The 19,259-nt window shown below is 53.8% G+C and overlaps 1 protein-coding gene across 8 annotated transcripts in view; it reads right to left on the bottom strand.

Annotated features, from left to right (window-relative positions):
• Positions 1 to 3,306: 3,306 nt before the first annotated feature.
• The window catches only part of LOC123860848 (small ribosomal subunit protein eS17), a 100,306-nt gene continuing 84,353 nt past the window's right edge, over positions 3,307 to 19,259 (bottom strand). For 3 of the 8 annotated variants that reach the window (XM_045899323.3, XM_045899324.3, XM_045899326.3), the window contains 7 exons: positions 18,070 to 18,183; positions 17,652 to 17,741; positions 16,602 to 16,738; positions 13,552 to 13,750; positions 12,216 to 12,310; positions 11,624 to 11,704; positions 8,903 to 10,042 (listed from right to left, as the gene is read on the bottom strand). In XM_045899323.3, the coding sequence (XP_045755279.1) occupies positions 9,932 to 10,042; positions 11,624 to 11,704; positions 12,216 to 12,310; positions 13,552 to 13,750; positions 16,602 to 16,738; positions 17,652 to 17,741; positions 18,070 to 18,183 (827 nt within the window). In that variant the 3' untranslated portion in view covers positions 8,903 to 9,931. Of the gene's footprint in view, positions 3,434 to 4,727; positions 4,794 to 5,275; positions 5,382 to 6,450; positions 6,603 to 6,863; positions 7,014 to 8,902; positions 10,043 to 11,623; positions 11,705 to 12,215; positions 12,311 to 13,551; positions 13,751 to 16,601; positions 16,739 to 17,636; positions 17,742 to 18,069; positions 18,184 to 19,259 lie in introns of those variants that run through there. The other 5 variants (XM_045899321.3, XM_045899322.3, XM_064569831.1 and 2 more) reach the window with 4 other exon arrangements.

Raw genomic sequence — 19,259 nt, 5'->3', positions numbered from 1 at the left:
CTCTGGACATATTTCTTCCAGAGAAATTCACTCACCACTGATAAGCTTTCCTTGCTTGGCTCACAAATGAGCTACTCCTACCTTGAAAGTACAACACTCAAAGCCCAGTTTTCTCTTTTCAAGGTTGAGTATGCACTAATAATTTTCAGAAAATAAGATGTCTCAACGTGGTGATTAGGTATGACCCTTGAAACACTATTGAGTTATAAACATGTAACTGTGATTTGTTGTGCGAAGTGATGAGTGTCCCGTACCGTCTGTGTTGCAACAATTTAAATTCAGCCATTATAGCAGGGAAATAGGCATATATAATATGTGAAGGAACGTGGCTCTGTCCCAGTAAAACGTACAGACACATGAATTTCATACAGTTTTCACAGCTCACATTATTGTCCTCCTGTGGTTATTTTAAGCCACTTCAAAATGTAAAAACCACTCCTAACCATTCCAGGCTCACACACAGGCCGCCGGCCACAGTTTGCTGACCCCTGCTGTGGAAAAAGAGAAAATGAGCTTTGGTCACATCCTTCACAACTGAATTGGGTTGTTTTTCTCCAATATCTAATGAGAAACAGAGGCACCTCAGATAAAGTAGAAAGAAGGGTAAAACTTCAAGTGCTGGTTTTTCGAAACAATCGATAAAATAGTCAAACATCTGACAAGTTTAACTTAGTTAGCAAAGAAAGAAAACACAACATTTAAAATGATAAATAACAGATGGGGGTTTTTCTAATTTTGAGAGAGAACTACGGACTATATGCTAATGAAGTGGAGAATCCTGATGGCAGAGACGATACAGAACAAGTATGAATTTTCAGAAAGAGAGGGGAAATTTCTGTTTCAATGCACAGCCACGGATTGTGAGGAGCAACAACCCTTTGGCTTCTGCTTGGCGTTCCAGGGCCGCTGCCCTCCTCCTTCCTGGCCCGGCTACTTACAGCTCTGTAACTTGCAAATACCTGAAAGCAAGCCAAGAATCCTTTATCTATAGACGTGCAAATACATAAATTCTGTTGGGTAGGAAGTCAGTTGACTTAATTCCTGTGGAAAAAATCAGTTTCGTGTCCATTTATAAATTCATTTCAACACTCCTTGACTCCACATTCGTCCTTCTGTGACTTCTCCTTTGAACTGATGGTGACATGTTGTTCCCTCACTGAGTTAAAAAAAAAAAACAAAAAAAAACTTGTTCATTTGATATCTGTAGGAGAGTCATTTCCCTTTTTTGTGTGTGTTGTACATTATCCCTTAACACAAATAGCCAAGGATGATACAGAAAAATAGGAAAAAATTACCTTCAAAGGTTTCCGGGGCACTGTCCAATCGTGAAGGAGCAGAGTCTCCCTGACACGGGAGGCGAAAGGCTGTCCAGTGTGTTTATGCCGACAGCATCGTCGGACCCAAGCCCCCGAGGAGACCCGGGGCCAACTTGGCTCCCGCGGCCCGCGGAGCTCGCGGGATGCACCTGCGTCGGCCCCGCCCACCTCCGGAAGCGCCAATCCCAGCCCCCGGGGGCGGGGCCTAGCCACCTGTTTCCCACAGACGCCGCACGAAGTTGGGAGGAGCACCTGTCCTCCCCTACAGAGGGAGGTACCCGGCCTAGAGAAGCTCCTCGGCGCTGCCGAAGCCTAAAGCAGCTTCTGCGGGCCGCGCAGCTCCCCTACAGCCCCGACGTGCAGTTACCTAGTCTGGTCCCAGGCCAGGAGCAACGGCACCTCAAACGTCACTGCGAGCTGCCCCGCTAACCAGCTTCGCGTTTGACCCTTTCCTTAACCACGGCCCACGCTGAGCCCAACCCTTTCCTCCCCGCGGACCAAAACCCAAGGGGTGGGGGGCCGGCTTCAGGCCCGGTCGTGTTTAGAAGGCAAGAGTATTTGCTGGGAACGCCAGACCCCACACCAAAAGATGGAAACAAAAGTTTGCTGTGAGTAAATGAGACAAAGCTTCCTCATGGAGTTAAAATATCATTAATCTCCCCACAAGTTTGTAATTACAAAGTGGAAAAGTTCACAATGGAGAAACTTGACAGGTGTGCCTTAATTCAAGAGCTCGAAGTAAACATCACAAATGTGACAAGCTGATCCTGCGCCTCTCAATTCGATGCGCCAAGAACAGGGTCACTTCTGGGGTCTTCCTACAGAAAAAGGTAAATTAAATCTAAGGAAACATGAAACCACCCAAACTGAAGGACATTCTACAATGTCAGACAATGCTTTTCAAAAATGTCATAAAAAGACATGGAAAGGAGGCTGGAGGGACATGAACACTAGGTGCAGTCTGTGATTCTGGGTTGGATCCTGGACCAGGGAAAAAGAACTATAAGACATTGGGAAATCGGCAAAAATTGATATGGTTGTATCAATATTAAATTTCCTGATTTTGAACATTGTACTGTGGTTTTGTAAAACAATGTCCTTGTTCCTAGGAAACAGACACTGAAATATTTGGGGCAAGAGGACATGACTCTAACTTACCTCAATAGACCAGAAAAAAGTGCATATGAATATATATGTGCTCACGCGCACACACACACACACACAGTATAAAGCCACTGGGGCAAAATGAACAATTGGTAGATCTGAGTATTTGAAGTTCCTTGTATTTATTTGCAACCTTTCTCCAAGTCTGAAATCCTATCAAAATTGTTACACATTTTTACATTGTTTGCTGTCTCTATCTGCCTCACAGAAGCAGATGGGCAAGGGTTCTGCCACCTCCTTGCAGAGATCTCGACACCCACGCTTGCAAACATGCCCAGCTCCGCCCTGGACAGAAAAGCAGATAAATGTGCGGATCACCAACTGAACAACAGCTCCTTCTCCTCACTAAAGAGCTGGCACAGCCTCAGCAGACCCCTAAACTCAGAGCGACCTATCAAGGATCCACCCAGTGAGCGTCCCAGTCATACTGACCCTCCTCCACCTCCACTCACACTTGCATCTCCTATGTGCCAGGTACTGGGCAGACGCCACCCATCCTATCTCCTACCTGCAAAGCCCAACCCTCAAACACGGGAGGAGTGTTACCCCTTCCAGGACAGGTTCGTTAGCCCAGATTGTGTGTATCTGGGAGAAGCTGAGGATCAAACACTCAGGGCATGCAGGGCTAGGAGGAAAGCATCTCCCGACTTCCACCTGAAGTCAAGGTTAGTGCTCAGCGCCTGCCAGGACGAGGCAGGGTGGCTCAGTCTCCGGCACTGCCCAGAGGCCACTTACAGATGCTCCCACTGCAGAGCGCTCTTCAGGATTCCTCCCTGAGAAAGAACTCCTGCCCTGAGCACCCAACCCACACAGGACACAGGCAAAGTTGTTGTCCAAGGTTTATTGAAGATATTACAGCACAGCAGAAAGATTCAAACGGCTCCACGTGGGGTTTTGAAATTCATCCCAACTGTAGGCTGAGTGACCTGCAGGTTGGACAGACTGCCAAAGTCCTGGAAAAACAACAAAATAGGTTCAGTGCGGCTATACTGGGGAGATCTGTGCTGTAAGTCCCAGGGACACCGCCAGGCCATGCCTGTCTGCCTCCACTAGCTTGGGGCCAGGCTGGCAGGACCTGCAGAAACCCAACAGAGGCCTTCTCCCTGCCCCAGAGCAATAAACTCACAAGGGAGCCTGCTGGAGTCTGAAGGTACATGCACCCCAACCCCCAGACAAGGGTGCTGATCTGTACACTGTAGGATTTTTAGCAGCCCCCTATCCATTAACATCTGCTAGTGTTCCACAGCTCTGACAACCAAACGTGTCCGGACACGACCAAACGTCCTGAAGGTCAAAATCTTTCCCTTTGAGAATCACTGCTCTAGGTCACATACAGTTCCGCTTCCTTTCCAGGGCCTGACACAAGCAGGAAGCATCACTAATGCAACTGCCAAGAGCCTGCACATACCTGGAACTTAATGTCCCTCCCATTTTATCCTCAAAAACCCATTTTACAGTTGAAACTGAAAAGTTGCATTGAGAACTGATTACTTCTGGAGAAAATTATCCACAACAGCCTTTAGCTATGCTGGTAATGTTTCTCTGAAACTGGCTGGTGAGTACACTGAAGTTCACTTTGTTCATTACCTCTCTGAATGTCTTAAACATTTCCTGATTGTAAAGAAGAAAAAATGAAGCTGCTTGAAGTCCCTGTGTACTGGCCTCTGAAGCCATGCTGCCTTCCCCAACTAGCTACCCGGCAGAGAGAAGCCCCATGAACACAGCTCAACCATCTGGGAAGCTCGGGGAGGGCAGAGCACAGTTCTCTGGAGCGGTCAGCAGACAGACGCACAAGGAGTGAAGCCCCCGAGCGAGGCCCGGAGAGGGAAATGAAAAGACAACCAGAGCTGGAACGGAGGAGGCAAAAGTGAGGAGCAGCCACAGAGACAAGAAGCGAACAGGAGGAGAGAAGGGAGGAGGGTTGTCCTGGAAGTCATGGGGGGATGGTCATGGCTTTGGGAACTCTCTTCCTGTGGAGGGCCATCTCCACCTTCAACCAGCTAACCCCATTTTGGAGGCAGCCTGTCCAGTGGTTATCAGTGCAGACGGAGTTCCAAACCCTGCCACCCATTAACCTTCAAGTTACATTTCCTCAGGTAGGAAAAGTAGGTAACAGGATGTGCCTCTCGGGACACAGCGAGGACAAAGGAAATGTATGAAGAACGCAGCTCCTGTTACTAGAGAGAGAAGTACGATGGTCCTCGACCAGGGATAAAGTCCTCCTTTAGGAACTCGGCCAACACTTACCAAGAGTTTCAACATTTCCTTAGTGTCAGGGTCTACTTCAATGATCTCCTGATCCAGGGCTGAGACCTAGAAGGAACAGGGCAGGCCCCCAAACAATCAGTGGGTCCTCTCTCACTCTCCGCACGCTTCTCCAAGATTCCTCAACAAGAGGTAACAGGGGGCCGCCATCCCCCAAGCTGAGCAGTCTGCTTAAGAATTCCAGGTCCCAGGGATCTGCTCTTCTGCTTCTACCTTTGTAACTCCCTCGTTCACATCCAACCAGTTTGCAGAAAACCTCGGCAGGAGGCGAACGACTCAGGAATGCCATGCGAAGGCAAACCATGAAACGCACAGCGTCAAGGGCTCTGCTGGGAAGAGCCAGAAGGGACCTCAAGGGCCCCAGCAGGGCAGAAGGGGCGATCACACAGGCAGATGATTTGGGGCACTACAGCTGGCCGGGGGGGCTCTGTGCGTAAGAGACCCCCTTCCTCGGACTCGCCGGAGGGACCTCTCAAGGCTCTCAGCAACCTGCTCCATCTCTGAGGACGGGCCAGACCCCGCACGCTTACCTCGGGCACGTAATTATCCCTCCTTTCTCTCTCCTCCTCCTGCAGCTTGATGGAGATGCCGCGCACCGGGCCCCTCTGAATCCGCTTCATCAGGTGTGTGACATAGCTGCGAAGGACACGGCCACGAGCACCGTGAGGCCGCAGACGCCGCAGGGACAAGGCCGGGGCTCCGCGCCCGGGCGCACAGCGCGGCTCACCGCAGCCCGCCCAAGCCTCGAACCCCCGCCCCGCCCCGCCGCCTGCCCAAACCCCCGACTTGGCCGCAGCGAAGGCCGCAGCGAAGCCCGCAGCGCGCCCCTCCCGCGCTCCTCTCCTCCCGCCCCGCCCCCTGCCCAAACCCCCGACGTGGCCGCAGCAAAGCCCGCAGCACGCCCCTCCCGCGCTCCTCTCCCCGCCAAGCCTCGAGCCCCCGCCTCTCCCCCCCAAGCCTCGAACCGCCGCCCCGCCCCCTGCCCAAGCCCCCGACGTGGCCGCAGCGAAGCCCGCAGCGCGCCCCTCCCGCGCTCCTCTCCCCGCCAAGCCTCGAGCCCCCGCCCCGCCGCCTGCCCAAGCCCCCGACGTGGCCGCAGCGAAGCCCGCAGCGCGCCCCTCCCCTCCCGCCCCGCCGCCTGCCCAAGCCCCGACGTGGCCGCAGCGAAGCCCGCAGCACGCCCCTCCCGCGCTCCTCTCCCCCCGTCCCGCAGCCCGCCCAAGCCTCGAGCCCCCGCCCCGCCGCCTGCCCAAGCCCCCGACGTGGCCGCAGCGAAGCCCGCAGCGCGCCCCTCCCGCGCTCCTCTCCCCTCCAAGCCTCGAACCCCCGCCCGCCCCGCCGCCTGCCCAACCCCCGACGTGGCCGCAGCGAAGCCCGCAGCGCGCCCCTCCCGCGCTCCTCTCCCCGCCAAGCCTCGAGCCCCCGCCCCGCCGCCTGCCCAAGCCCCCGACGTGGCCGCAGCGAAGCCCGCAGCGCGCCCCTCCCGCGCTCCTCTCCCCTCCAAGCCTCGAACCCCCGCCCGCCCCGCCGCCTGCCCAACCCCCGACGTGGCCGCAGCGAAGCCCGCAGCGCGCCCCTCCCGCGCTCCTCTCCCCGCCAAGCCTCGAGCCCCCGCCCCGCCGCCTGCCCAAGCCCCCGACGTGGCCGCAGCGAAGCCCGCAGCGCGCCCCTCCCGCGCTCCTCCGCGCCAGGCCCGCCAGCTCACCCTGCGATCTTGTTGCGGAGCTTCTTGCTGGGGATGATGGCGATCTCCTCGCACACGCGCTTGTTGGTGTGGAAGTCGTTGCCCAGGCGCGTGTAGTACTTCTCGATGATGACCCGGGCCGCCTTCTTCACGGTTTTGGTGCGGACGCGGCCCTGCGGGCGGGAGAACACAGCGTCACCCGCGAGCCGGGTCGGCCCTCCGACGGCGGCGGGGTTCGCGGGCTGGGGCTGAGCCCGGGACGGGAGGAGGGCCGGCCGGGCAGTGCCGGAGCGCGGGGCTCAGCGCGGAGGCCGGCGGCCCGCGGAGGTCGGCGGCGCGGGGGTCCCGCGCCCCTCCTCGAGGGCTGGGGGCCGCGGAAAGCAGAGGATGGAGGACGATTGTAGGAGACCGGGGCTTCGGGCCAAGATACCTACCATGTCGGCGGGTATAGTAAAAGAGGAAACAGGAAGCACAAGCGAGGCCTATAAAGCGCGGCCAGAAGGGCGCTTCCGGCTACCCCGGGACACGCAGGGCCGACGCGGGCGCTCCACAGCGACCCCCGGCGCGGCGGGGCGGAAGTGCAGGGGCCCGCCGTCAGCTGGCGGGCGGGGCGAACTCCTGGCCCGCCTCCGCCCCCCGGTGGGCGCCGCCCCCGCTCCCGCCCCCGCTCCCCGCCCCTCCTGGCGTTCTGTCGGCCCGCTGCTTCTGCGTCTTGGTTCTGAGACAGGATCGTTCGATGTGCCCTAGACTAGACGGGGTGCATGTATTCTGCGCACGCCAGCGAGACGGAGGGAGGCTTTAGAGTCCTGAGGACGGCGGTTCGGGAGCGAGGAAAGGTAAGAGGTAGGACGGTGCCCCGCCCAGGACCCCCAGCCTCAGGGGCTTGCTTTTCTAGCCTTGCGGAGAAGGGCGCCACGGGGAGACGTTATCCCGTTTCTTCGGAACCTTTGCGCAAGCATCACCTCATCAGAGGGGCTTTCCCCCCTTCTGTCCTTTCTGAGCATCGCCCTCCTTTTTTAAGCTGCTTGTCACGGTGACTTGTCTTAGTTTCCTCAACTAAGGGTGAGCCCTACCACAGTACGGGCCGTTTTGCTTAGCTAGTCCCCAGTGCCCCCCCCAAAGCAAGCTCTCAAACGTGGAAGCGGAGCGCCCAGTTCGCCGGCAGCGCTTAACCACCGGGGCGCCTCCTCCAGCCAGGACAGGCTTCAGGCTGTTGCTGCCGCTTCCCTCCCCAAGCCAGGCCTTCTGAAGCCCAGGCCGGGCTGGCCAGGTTGCAGGAGTTCAGGGGCACGGGGCTGGGCCTCATCCCTCAACTCCCTCTGGTCACCTTCGCCAGCGTCGTCAGACTTTGGACTGCGAACGGAAGGAGGACAGGAAGCCCTCTACCTGAAAGTGGCCCCTGGACAAGATGGGGACGGAGGGGAGGAGAGAGGCCTCTGCAGGAAAAAGGAGAAAAAGCAGAGACCAAAAGGGACGCTCACGCTCCTCTGAGGGAGTTGCAGGAACTTACTTACAAAATATCAGCAAACTTCCTGTCCAGCATCTGCCAGGCAGACCTCGAGTAAAAGAGGAGGCCTCTCCGTCTGGGCTGAAGGACTCCCCCACCCCCTGCAACAGTGAGACGGATGCTTTGCTGTGCCAGGTTCCCTCTACCTCAGACTAAAGTGGAACCCAAAGGCTCAGTCCAGGCACTGGGCCCAGGCACAACCTACCTGGAAAGAGCATCAGCGGACCCTCTCACAAATCCTGGGAGCCTGTGAGAGAATCCAAATTAACAGGGCTCTCTGAAGCGCAGCAAGTAAATTTCTCCCTCTCAGAAAGGAACTGGGTCAAGCACAGGTGAGTCCAAGACAATGGCAAGCCTTCCAAGGCGGCTTGGGAGAGCTTGAGAACAAGTGGCCCGAGGAGCTGTGCCTCCAGTTTCTCCAAGCTGGGTCTGGAGCTTTGGGAAGTGTAAGCATGGTGGCTTTTTATGCTTGGAGCAAAGCTACCCACCCCCTAGAGAGGCGTCTCCCAGGTGCATTTGACCACAGAAGTGACCAAGAAGTACTGACAGGGGCAGACCTCCCCATGGCCCCACCATCAACCTGGGCTGGAATCCCATCACAGAAGATCCAAGGAAACATGAATTTTTACTCTCAAGTCTTATTACCCTGCTGCCCCTTGGCTCCCACACCGCAGACACAGAGAGACAGACGAGAACTCTGCTGCAACGTGTTTATTATGTGCCAAAAAAACTACACCACAGCTTACTCCACACATCTGTAGGAGAGTGCAGTCTTGCCTGCATATACTACAATGAGGTAGAGACTTCACACACAGCTTCACAAAACCCACAGAGTAGCTGGGATATGCAACAATGCAACGTCAGCTCAGCAGGAGGGAGGGCGGGTTATGACACTGGTTCTTTGGCACACAGCTTCCCAAAGAGGGGCAAGTAGGTTTTTTGTTTTGTTTTTTTTTTTAAAAAAAGAAGAAAGAAAAAGTCAAGTTTTCAAATTCCAGTAGCATTTCAGTGACTGCAACTGTTGCTTCATACACGTCTCAAATGAAAGAAATAAGGGAAGGGTACTTGTCCCCTCTGAGAGAAAGGGCTCCTGTGAGCCTTCATCTGCCCCCACCAAAAAGCAGCCCTTTTTTAGCTCAGTTACAAAAGAAAAAAAAGTCCTGTGACTTTGTGATTAAAAACTTCTATCAACCCTCCCCCCCACATAAGTGCAACTTAAGAAGGTGCAATAAACCATTTAAAACTATATACAGCAGCCGCTCAAATACCGTTTATCCGGTCCAGTTTCAAATCCAAAAAAAATTTTTTATTCTTGGTTGCAAATGCCTTGATTTGCAACTGTGAGAAACAGTGACCAGCAGTCCCCCAGACACAAATTTGCTATAATGTTAAAAGCTGCCAGGAAAGAAAAAAAATCTCTTGTTCCAAACGACTTAAAAACTGTTTTAAGGAGTGTAAAAAGGAACCGGTAAAAACCCTCGAGCGTAAAATATGAAATATGATTTTGGTTTAAATGAAGAGCAAAGTCTCCTTGTTGTTTACAGTAAAAAACACCAGCTGAACACTCAGTTTATGCCGTTCAGGTGGGGGTTAAATAAATGGAAAGGCACTGTATGGCAACTGCAAGAATGAAACCAACGAGACCTGCGCATCACCACCATCAGTATTGCAAGGAATGTAAAAAAGCGCTTTTAATAAATAAACCTAGATGTAGGCATCGTGTCAACACCTTCCAGACACGTAGTTCTTTTTTGCTTTTCATCGGCAAAATGAGGAACTAAAATCTGGGAAAACTACAGAGTCGCTTGGAGGGTGGGCCAGAGGGTCCTTGCCCTGGCGCACCCCCTGGAAACAAAACCCGACAGAACTCATTGTGCATTAATTAGTGCAGAAACAAAGACAGATTCAGCAAGTGCAACGGTGACTACGGTTTTCCCTTGTCCTTGGGAAGCCAGCTCCGTGGGCGCCACAGGCCACCGGGCACGGCCTGCCCCTCTAGCTGGCGTCTCGGTTCTTCTGGTTCCGCATCAGGGGGCCGTGGTGGCGCAGGCCCTCCATGCTGTGCCGCCAGTGCCAGCAGCTCCGGCAGAAGTACTGGAAGCACACCTGGTTGGGGAGGAGGAGAGGAGCCAGGTCCGCGCCAGACCCGGGCGCCGCGGGGCCTGCACGAGCTGCCTGCCCTGCTGGACAGGGAGGGAGCAGGGGCTCCCGGCCGCCTCCATGCAGCCAGGACGCAGGGTCTGGGGAACGTTCTCCCTGCTGCTGGAGGCCTGAGCGACCGCGGCAAGCCCACCAAGCGCCCGGCTCAAGCGAACGGGCGGGGCTCCCACTGTGCAGAGACGGGGCCCGCTGCCCGCACGCTCTCCTACCACCAGGGCTGCTCGTCAGGTCCCGGCCCTTCTCACCTCCTCCAGAGCAGCTGCATCAGATGGCTGCTAACTTAGGAGAACATTCAAAGATAGCGGCTGCGCGTCCTAATGCTGGGCAACATGCCTTCCTCTTCGCACTAAGTGAGGACAGGCGATGGCGTATGCCCCACAGTCTGGTCCTACCTCTGGCCAGCCGTGCAACCTCAGCCGGCCCACTAGCCTTTGAACAATTACCTGAACGTGGGGTTCGTCTGTGAACAATAGGGACACACCGAAGTCTGCTAGAAGAGGCTCAGCAGAGAGGTACGTGTTCTGGGCTTTGCCCAACAACCCAAATTTACTCACACCCTCCCTTAGGAGCCTCCGGTTTAACTTTTACCTACCTGGAGCCTCTGACCCTGAGCAATAAACACCACTGCAAAAAAACCAAGCATGGTTGACTGCTAGTGTCTGAACAGGCCCCAAACCTCCCCTAACTCTCGTCCAAGTGTGGTACCAGGCCAGCCACATGACACCACTTGGAAACTTGTCAAAAATAAGGAATCTCAGGTTCCACTCCAAACCCATGGAGTCAGAATCTGCATTTAAACAACATCCTCAAATGTGTGTTTTAACATATGAGAAACACTGCCCAGAGGCACTTGGGTGGCTCAGTTGGTTAAGCGACTGCCTTCAGCTCAGGTCATGATCCCGGTGTCCTGGGATCGAGCCCCGCATCAGGCTCCCTGCTCGGTGGGAAGCCTGCTTCTCCCTCTCCCACTCCCCCTGCTTGTGTTCCCTCTCTCGCTGTCTCTGTCAATTAAATAAATAAAATCTTAAAAAAAAAAAAAAAGAAAAGAAAAGAAACACTGCCCAAACACACCCAGAGCCCTGCTCCCACCACCCAGGAACATTCAACAGAAAGCTGCCCACTTCTGACAACTGTGGATAGAAACCAGGTATAAATATCAAGAGTCCAGAGGCTCACAAGTGAGGAAGGGGTCCTTGAGTAGGGAAAGATCAGTGGAGAAAGGCCTGAGTTAGAACTACTGTGCCAGGCCCAGGTGCTGCTGACCATACCCACCCAGGTTCCTTCCATCCACAAAGACATCCTGTTGGTGGTCGTGCCACAAGCAAGGGGAAGGCCAAGGTATCAAGACTTAATAAGCTTTCCCAAGGGCTTGTTTCCCCTGGTCTGACCATCAGGGAACATGACTGCTGCTTCCTTTGTGCTTTCTTAGACAACCCCAGGAGCACCAACCTAGGGACAAATGTGGCATGACAATTTTAAATCGAGGGCAGGGACTTCCTAGACATCTCAAGTGCCCAGGGGACTTACCTGATCTCGACAGAAGAAAGGACCAGGCTGAGAACTGCAGATATGACACAGAGAATCTTCCAGGTAGGGGTCAATCTGAACCTACACAAAGGCAAAAACAAGAGAATGAGTGGCTCTCCCCACAAGGAGGCCAAGTGGGCCAGAGAGAAGGGACATTACTGAGATATGCACAGGAGTGCAGGATGTCTCGTTGTAAAGGAGAAGATTATGGGCAGAGTACAGAGCCCCTGGAGGGGAGATGCACACACCACGCAAGGCCAGACTGGCAGGCAACAACACACATCACTGCATCTGCATGGGTTTCTCAGCAAATTCGATGCCAGCATTCGATCACCCAGCAAAAGGTAAGTGTTCAGAGGACGCAGGTCAGGTTGGAGAATGGGAATCCAGGCTGCCCAACGCTGGTCAAACACCCAGTGAGCAGACACCTCACATGTTGAAGAGGCTCCACGGTCCCAGCTCCCCTCCCTCCTGAGCCTGCCACGGCCAGGCCACGCCCAACCCCAACCTCACTTGGCCCACAATGGCTCCAACCTCAGGCCTGCCCTGGGGAGTGAAGACCCAGAGTAAGGGTACAGACCAGTGCACTCACCTTCTTGGTGAACTTGGTGGTTTTGATCTCCACAAAAGCAGCGCTGACTGCTTTCAGGTAACTACGCTGGTTATTGAAAGTCACACGACCAGACCCTGGGAACAAGAGAACAAACTTACGCTCTAGCCAAATTCTCCCAAATGCTACCGTCTACGCTCAGGAAACCCTGTTTCTAGACCAGGGCTGTCAGATGGAAATGTCATGTGAGATACTTATGTAATTTTAAGTCTTCAAGTAGCCACATTTAAGTGAAAAGAAAGTGGTGGAATTTTTATAATATAATTTACTTAACCCAATATATCCCAAATATTACCATTTGAACACATGGCACTGCCATGTTTTAAGCATTCAGCCACCCCATTTATTAAACAGTGTAGTTATGTAGACCGCGGTGGCACAGACCACTCAGGAGTGGGGGAAGGATCTGCGGAGTGAGATGGGGGCAGGCAGAGACTCCTCTGGTGCAGAGGCAGGGTTAAGAGTGGGAACCAAGATGCACAGAGAACCCCTCTCTGAAGGGAGGGCAGGAGGCAAACCCCTCCTGGCCTGGAGGCACTCCAGAGATCTAGCGGGGAAGCCAGAAGAAGACTCATCCTGCCAAACGCTCCCTCTGCCCCCAGCCTCCAGTCCCTGTTCCCAGCCTGTGGTGCAGCGCCCATGAGCACATGGTGCTCCTTCCCGACCAGATTCAGTGTGGGTGGGCAGAGTAAGCCTTTGGGGAGGTGGGTTAGCCATGCCTTGATCACACAGTTCAGGCTCTGCTCCACCTCCAAACCCCACCACCAAGATTATTCTGCTATGGCTGAGGAATGAACCGCCTTTCTCAGGGGGGCTGACCAAAAGCCCAGCAGTTAGGGCCGCTGACCCCGCTCAGCGAGGATGAGGGCATAGGCCATGACTACACTCTGTTGCCAGAGTCACCCGGCGTCATGCTTCAGCCTCACCTGGTCTCTGGTCCTAGACAGGGCCACTTTTCAAGAACTCTTAATTAAAAAACAGGCAAGTTCAGGGAGGTCCTGGCCTTTCAATGAAGTATTATCTGTTGTCGTTGCAGACTGGTTTGGCTATGAACTCTGAGCTTCCAACCAAAGTTCCGGTCTCACTTTCACCTCCTATCACCTCCCATGATCTCCTATCACTTTCTCCTCCTTCGTGGGAGGTGGTGGGAGAGGGGTGGGTGCAAGGCTTATCTAGAAAACGATGCTATGCTGCTGGTAGATGCTGATCTGCAGACTTGGATCAGGCCTCCCTCTCCACTCCCGTGGGAAGTATTAGAATCTCGGTCTAGCAAGGTCCCAGGGGCCACCAAGCTTTCCCACAGAAGTGGGACACTTACCAATGGGATACTTGTGCTTATCTGTGTCAATCCCAGCGTACACCACTCCACCAAATAGGTCGTTCAAGATGGCTGCCAGGGCCTCGGCGTTGAGCATCCCGTGCAGAGCACCGACGAACACCGTCCTGCTAGGGTCGAGTCTCTGAGATGGGCTCCGGACAAAGTTGCTGTCAGCCAAGACCCAGGGGATCACCTGCACCTGGAAACCACCCAAAGGTGTGTGAGCCCCGGCAGGGAGCCAGAGAGCCAGGCTCTTGTACCGCGAGGCACATGCCCGGGAGGCGCTCCAACTGGGGCTACCAAGGCCCACCCAGTGGGGGCGCGGGTCTATTGCCCAGTCCCAGGCACACGGGTACTCAGCAGCCACCTCACCCCAACCAGAGCTGGGTTTCACGGAGTCTGTGTGTCCGAAATGGGGAGAACAAGTCAAACAGCAGCCTCTCCTTCTGGAGAGCAAGCGGAACAGTCCCGACCGTCACACCCAGGAAGCCAGCACTCTGTATGACCGTCAGCTGTGCCGTTCCAGCAGACCACAGAGCCACAGAGACCATGGCGTCCCCGGGGCAGGAAGGACTCAGAACCTGAAGGGTAAGAACTGCAAGGACAGGGGGTGGGGGGTTGCTCGAGGTCCCCCAGTGAGACCGTTACTGGCCCAGTGTGCGCACGAGCGGGCGTGTGCCAGGGACAGTGGGAGTAACTGGAGACACGCAGGGTGGACGGCTCACAGGGCAGTGTCGCAGCAGGGCAGGGCCTCACCGTGTCCTTTGCCCCTGAGTCCCCTGGGCCTAAAACCAAATCTGGCATAGCAGGCGGAAGACTCCATGAGGAAGTGAGCTGACAGATGCCTGGTGTTTTTGGAAAGTTAATCTGTGAAGATCCGACAACAGCAAAGTCTCGAAGCAGGAAGAGATCTGAGGCAGAAGCCATAGCTGAGAGGACAGGTGATGAGGACCTGGAGGTCCAGGTGGCGCTGGGCACAGAACAGGCCAAGACCAAGAAGATTCTTCGACAGAGGAGGCTGCACAAGTCAGACCGCCTGGGCCTGGCGGAAGAATGAAGAGTCGGGGCTGAGAGGGTCCAGGCCTAGAAGAGCCTGGGATGAGCGCCTGATGGCAGTTACCAAGAAAAACTCATTTCACGGGAAGATGAAAAAGTCCACTTTGCTTTTCCACCCCCGTGGGGAGAATCACCACCATCTTGGTCTACATCCCAGGGGCCAGCAAGCTTTCCAAGCTTTTTCTTACCCGAAGCACAAGAGTCTAGGATTACAGGACATCCCCAAGAAAGGCCCCACAGGAAGGTGGGGCTCAAGGAGGACATGAGGCTGGAGAGGGCAGTGTGGGTCTGAAAGTGAGAGCAGAGCCACAGGAGTGAGTGACCAATACTGACAGCACTGGTGACAGGGAGGGGACACACGGAGAGAAGAGTCTGAGAGGAAGGAGAACCAGGACCGCCTAGAGTCAGCGCACCAGAGTCAGGCAGGGAATCACTGCAGGGTGACGAGCTGGGGACAGGAGACAGGGAGGTGCCGGCAGGGGGCACTGAGGAGGGCCAGGGGTCTGGGGTATGGCCGTGGCAGCCTCTCACTGTGAAAGCAGGGGACAGGGACGATGGAGCAGGTTAACCAAGTCCTAGAGTGGAATGAGGTGCATTCCACAGCAGCGAGAAGGGGCAGCCGGAAGACCAACTTACCCTGCCACTAAGACAGAATATGAATTAACATCAGGAAACATCTATAAGATAATGAGCCAGCTTTGTTACTTGGATTATTTAATTTTAAATCCAATGTGACCATCTCATTTTTTTTTCCCCCTTTACCCTACAGATTTTAACAGACTTTACTTCCTAGAGTAGTTTTAAGTTCACAGAGAAACTGAGCTGCGAGCAGAGCTCCCACCTTTTCCCTGCTCCAGTGCACGCACGGCCTCCCCCCCGACGAGCAGCCCTGACCAGAGTGGGGCCCGTGCTGCAATCGGGGAACCTACGCCAAACATCGTCAGCACCCGCAGTCCGTGGTTCACCTTAGGGTTCAATCTTGGTGTCTGCTGTACATTTTGAGTTTTGACAAATATGTAATGACATGATCCCACCACGAGAGCATCACACAGGGTAGTTTCTCAGCCCTAGAAATCCCGAGCTCCACCTATGCGTCGCTCCCTCCTCCATAACCCCTGGCAACTGCTGATCTTTTTACTACAATAAGCATTCCAAGTCCCCATTTTATAGATGAGGAAACGAAGGTTCAGATATATTGAATATCTATTCCAGTATCACAGAAGTGATGTTCTCTGGAACCAGATTTTTAAAAAAACAACACTGATTCCTGAGCGTAAAACTTCCTTTGACAATTGGTTCTCAGACATCACCCTCTAGGACCATTTGTGGAGCTTGGTCCAAAGCAGAGGTTCTGACGCTCCTCCCAAACTGACTCAGTAAGTCTGAGACAGGACCCAGGAAGGGCCCTGGCAGCCCCAGCAGTGAGGGTCACAGGTGGAGTGACAATGCTAGAGACCCATGATGCTGAGGTCACGGGCACACAAGGCCGTGAGCAGAAAAGGCGTAAACACAGAGAAGCATATGGAGGAACGCACATCACTGACGAAGCCCTGGATGGGAGCCAAGACGTGCTCTGTGGATGGTGTAGGCTAAGGAGGGATTTACCCACCACAGACTGGGAGGTGGGGAGGCACAGCCTGAGGGCAGGACCAGGGAGAAACAGCTGTAGATTATCAGTTAATTCCAAGTAGAGAAAGCTGTTTTCAATTTTATTTTGAAAACCAGAACTTGCAACAGAGACGTTGGCTAGAATAAGGGCTGGGACATGGTCTGATCTTCAAAGGCAGGAGCACACATATACCAGTAAGGCCCCAAGGTTTTTTGTTTTTCTACCATAACTGAGGATTTTATTGTCCTTACTGTAACATGGGAGGCACAGCCTTCTTGTCTCAGGAGGAATGCTCGCCCGCGGCCCACATATTCACCCACCCCAGGAAATCCACTGCCTCATGCACCAAGCACCCTGACCCAGAGAGGACATCGTGCTAACCCACCTCCTTGCAGCGCATCCTTCGGCTGGACATCTTGAAATAATATTCACTCAGACCATCTGGGCTCAGCGGGTCATGAGAGCAAGCCTGAAGCAAGGCCCGGACAGACTTCTCTAGTTCGAAGACCAGATACACATACCCTATTTCCGGATAAAAGGGGAAACAGCATTAACATCCCTGGGGTGGTTACTCCTCAGCCTTGGTTTTGCAATAGGGAGTTTCTTCCAAGAAAAATGGCCTCATGTGTAAGATACATGTTTGTCCTACTCCTGGAATGTCTTTCTGAATGGAAGCACTTGCCGGGTCAGATGGCTGGGCCAAGCAAGGGAGAAGCATACCATCTCCCACCCAAGGGAGGGAAAGGACAAGGTGGGACACAGGATCCCATCCTAACCACACAGCTCTTCACCCCAGAACACACAGCATGTTCTGGGCAGAAGAGCCAGGCTGTTGTGGGGCAGGGAGGATGGCAGGTCTGTGGCCGGTCTGCTGGGGCACGGAGGTATTGCTTTAAAAGCCTAGTTAGACCACTGCTTCAGTTCATCGGAACATTTTCAGTGAAGATGGGGCAGAGTGAAAATAGCACCTGCTCCTTTCTACAGGGAGGGGATCTCATTTCAGACCACTGAGGAATCAGATGCTTGGTCCTCATTCCTGCCAACTCCAAAGGGATCTCAGAATTAGGTCAGGCAACAATGTAACTGGGCAAGAAAGTCAGGAAAAGGAAAGCTTTCTGAACGCCTCATTTTGAGAGGAAAGTAGCTGCCGGGGTTTGGGTTTGGAGGGAAGTGCACAAGGACGTTGCACACAGCAAGATTCACAAGCAGCTGACTGCGGTGTAAGTGTGGACAGAAGGAACATTAGCTCAAGGAAGCAGAGGGATGTGCTGGGTTGGAGAGGAGTGCCGACAGCTCAAACTTCTGTGCTCTGGAGTGCCCAAACCACATTACCAGCATGCAGCCGGGACAGCCCAGCATCCCTCAGTGCAATTACGTACTAGGGAGGGGAAAAAAAAAGCTCCTACCATGTCTGTATTACCTTTAGGCATATTACCTTTGGGAGGACACCGGGGGTGCTTGCCATCCTTACCAGGCCACTCCACACTCAGAGAGCCAAAAACACGGAAGGTGTTAACCAATCCAGCTGCAGGGAGATGGAAAAGAATGGTGGAAACTGAGGGACAAACCCCCCCCCCCCCCCGCCCGCCCAGGAAGGCGCAAGCGCAGGACCACTCTTCTCCCAGACTTCTCTCCCTTGACAAACAACTCGGAGTTGACCTTGGGTCTGGTGACAAGCGTGAGCACCAGTTACAGAGCAATATGGGCGCTTGTGAAATGCACCCCTGCCCCCACTCCTGTAACACCCTATGCCTGGGCCCAGCCTCAGCCCTGGCCTCAAGTCCAAGGTTAATGCCCTTGGGAGACACGCCCACCGTCAGTGCCTGAAGCAGCAGGTCTCAGAGGCTGCTCACCTTCCGTAATATCCCACGGAACACCTCCTAGGAACACCTTGCAAGAGTAGATGGGGTTCTTGTAGTTCCGGGGAGGAAGCTGGCCACTCCAGGTGCAAGTGGCTTCATTCACAGCTTTGGTGGACGACAGAGAGAGAAATGGGTCAGAGGATCAACAAAGTCACTGATCTTTTCTGGGGTGAACTTATCCAGGAAGAACTAGACAGGACACGGTCCCAGCCGGGCTGCCTGGGAGGACATCCATGAATATTCTGAAAGGCAAGAAACCTTACCCCTCATCAAACCAGTCAGCCCAGTGTGACAATTCTAAATCACTAATTCTGTCTCCACCGAAACAGAGAGGAAGAGCAAAGCAGATGTGGCAGGGTAAAAACGACCACAACCCAAGCTATTTTCAAACATGTGATCGATAAGCTAACCACAAAGCAGCTTTATCTAGTCATGGCTTACAATACTAATTAATTTAAATTTCTAATTACTTTAAAATCAGCAAAGCAACTTTGTATACAATGTCCTACAGGCTTACTGGTCCAAACTGGCCTTCTCCCCAAATGTTCCAATGAGGAACATTCTACTGTTTCCTGGTCTTCACTCTGAACTCCGTCTCAGAAGTCAGGACACTGCCAGTAAGAACCAGCAAGAGCAACCCAACAAGACAAGAATGTCTCCACTGCTCCCCTACTCAGAACCACGTCCCACCACTGCCAGAGCTAGCTTCATAGCACCTGAACAGACACTGGGCCTTCCTTGATGCCAACCCTGTTGGAGAGATTTCCCCCCAACCACCCTGCTTCCTATTTATACCAAATGCATGTTTGTCTAAACCTACTGTGAAGTTTCTCTGACTCAAACACCTCATTAGGAAACCCTTTCTGCTGTACAGAGTAGAAACCATCTTCCGTTTGGCCATTCTGAAAACTTCTAGAGGCCCCTCTGTTCTTGGCGTCCAGTGTGACCTTCGGCCCATCTCAGTCTGTACCTTTCCAGATCAGTGGGGACTGACTAGTCCTTGCCCATTTTAGTCCTTCAGCACTGGGGCAGAGAGCCAACAAAACCAACCATCACGTCCATCCAGGACAATGACGTGGAAGCTCATTCCTTAAAAGGCACAGGCCCAATGAACTGCTGTGCCAAGAACTTGGGTACCATCAGCAATATTTTGCAAACAAAAACATATATCAATATAAGGA

This window comes from Mirounga angustirostris, unplaced genomic scaffold (genome assembly GCF_029215605.1).
Source record: "Mirounga angustirostris isolate CCGP_5_RB_7025 unplaced genomic scaffold, mMirAng1.0.hap1 SCAF_9, whole genome shotgun sequence".
Lineage (NCBI taxonomy): Eukaryota > Metazoa > Chordata > Mammalia > Carnivora > Phocidae > Mirounga > Mirounga angustirostris.
The sequence above is the reverse complement of the archived record's forward strand: the minus strand, read 5'-3'. Positions and strand labels throughout refer to the sequence as shown.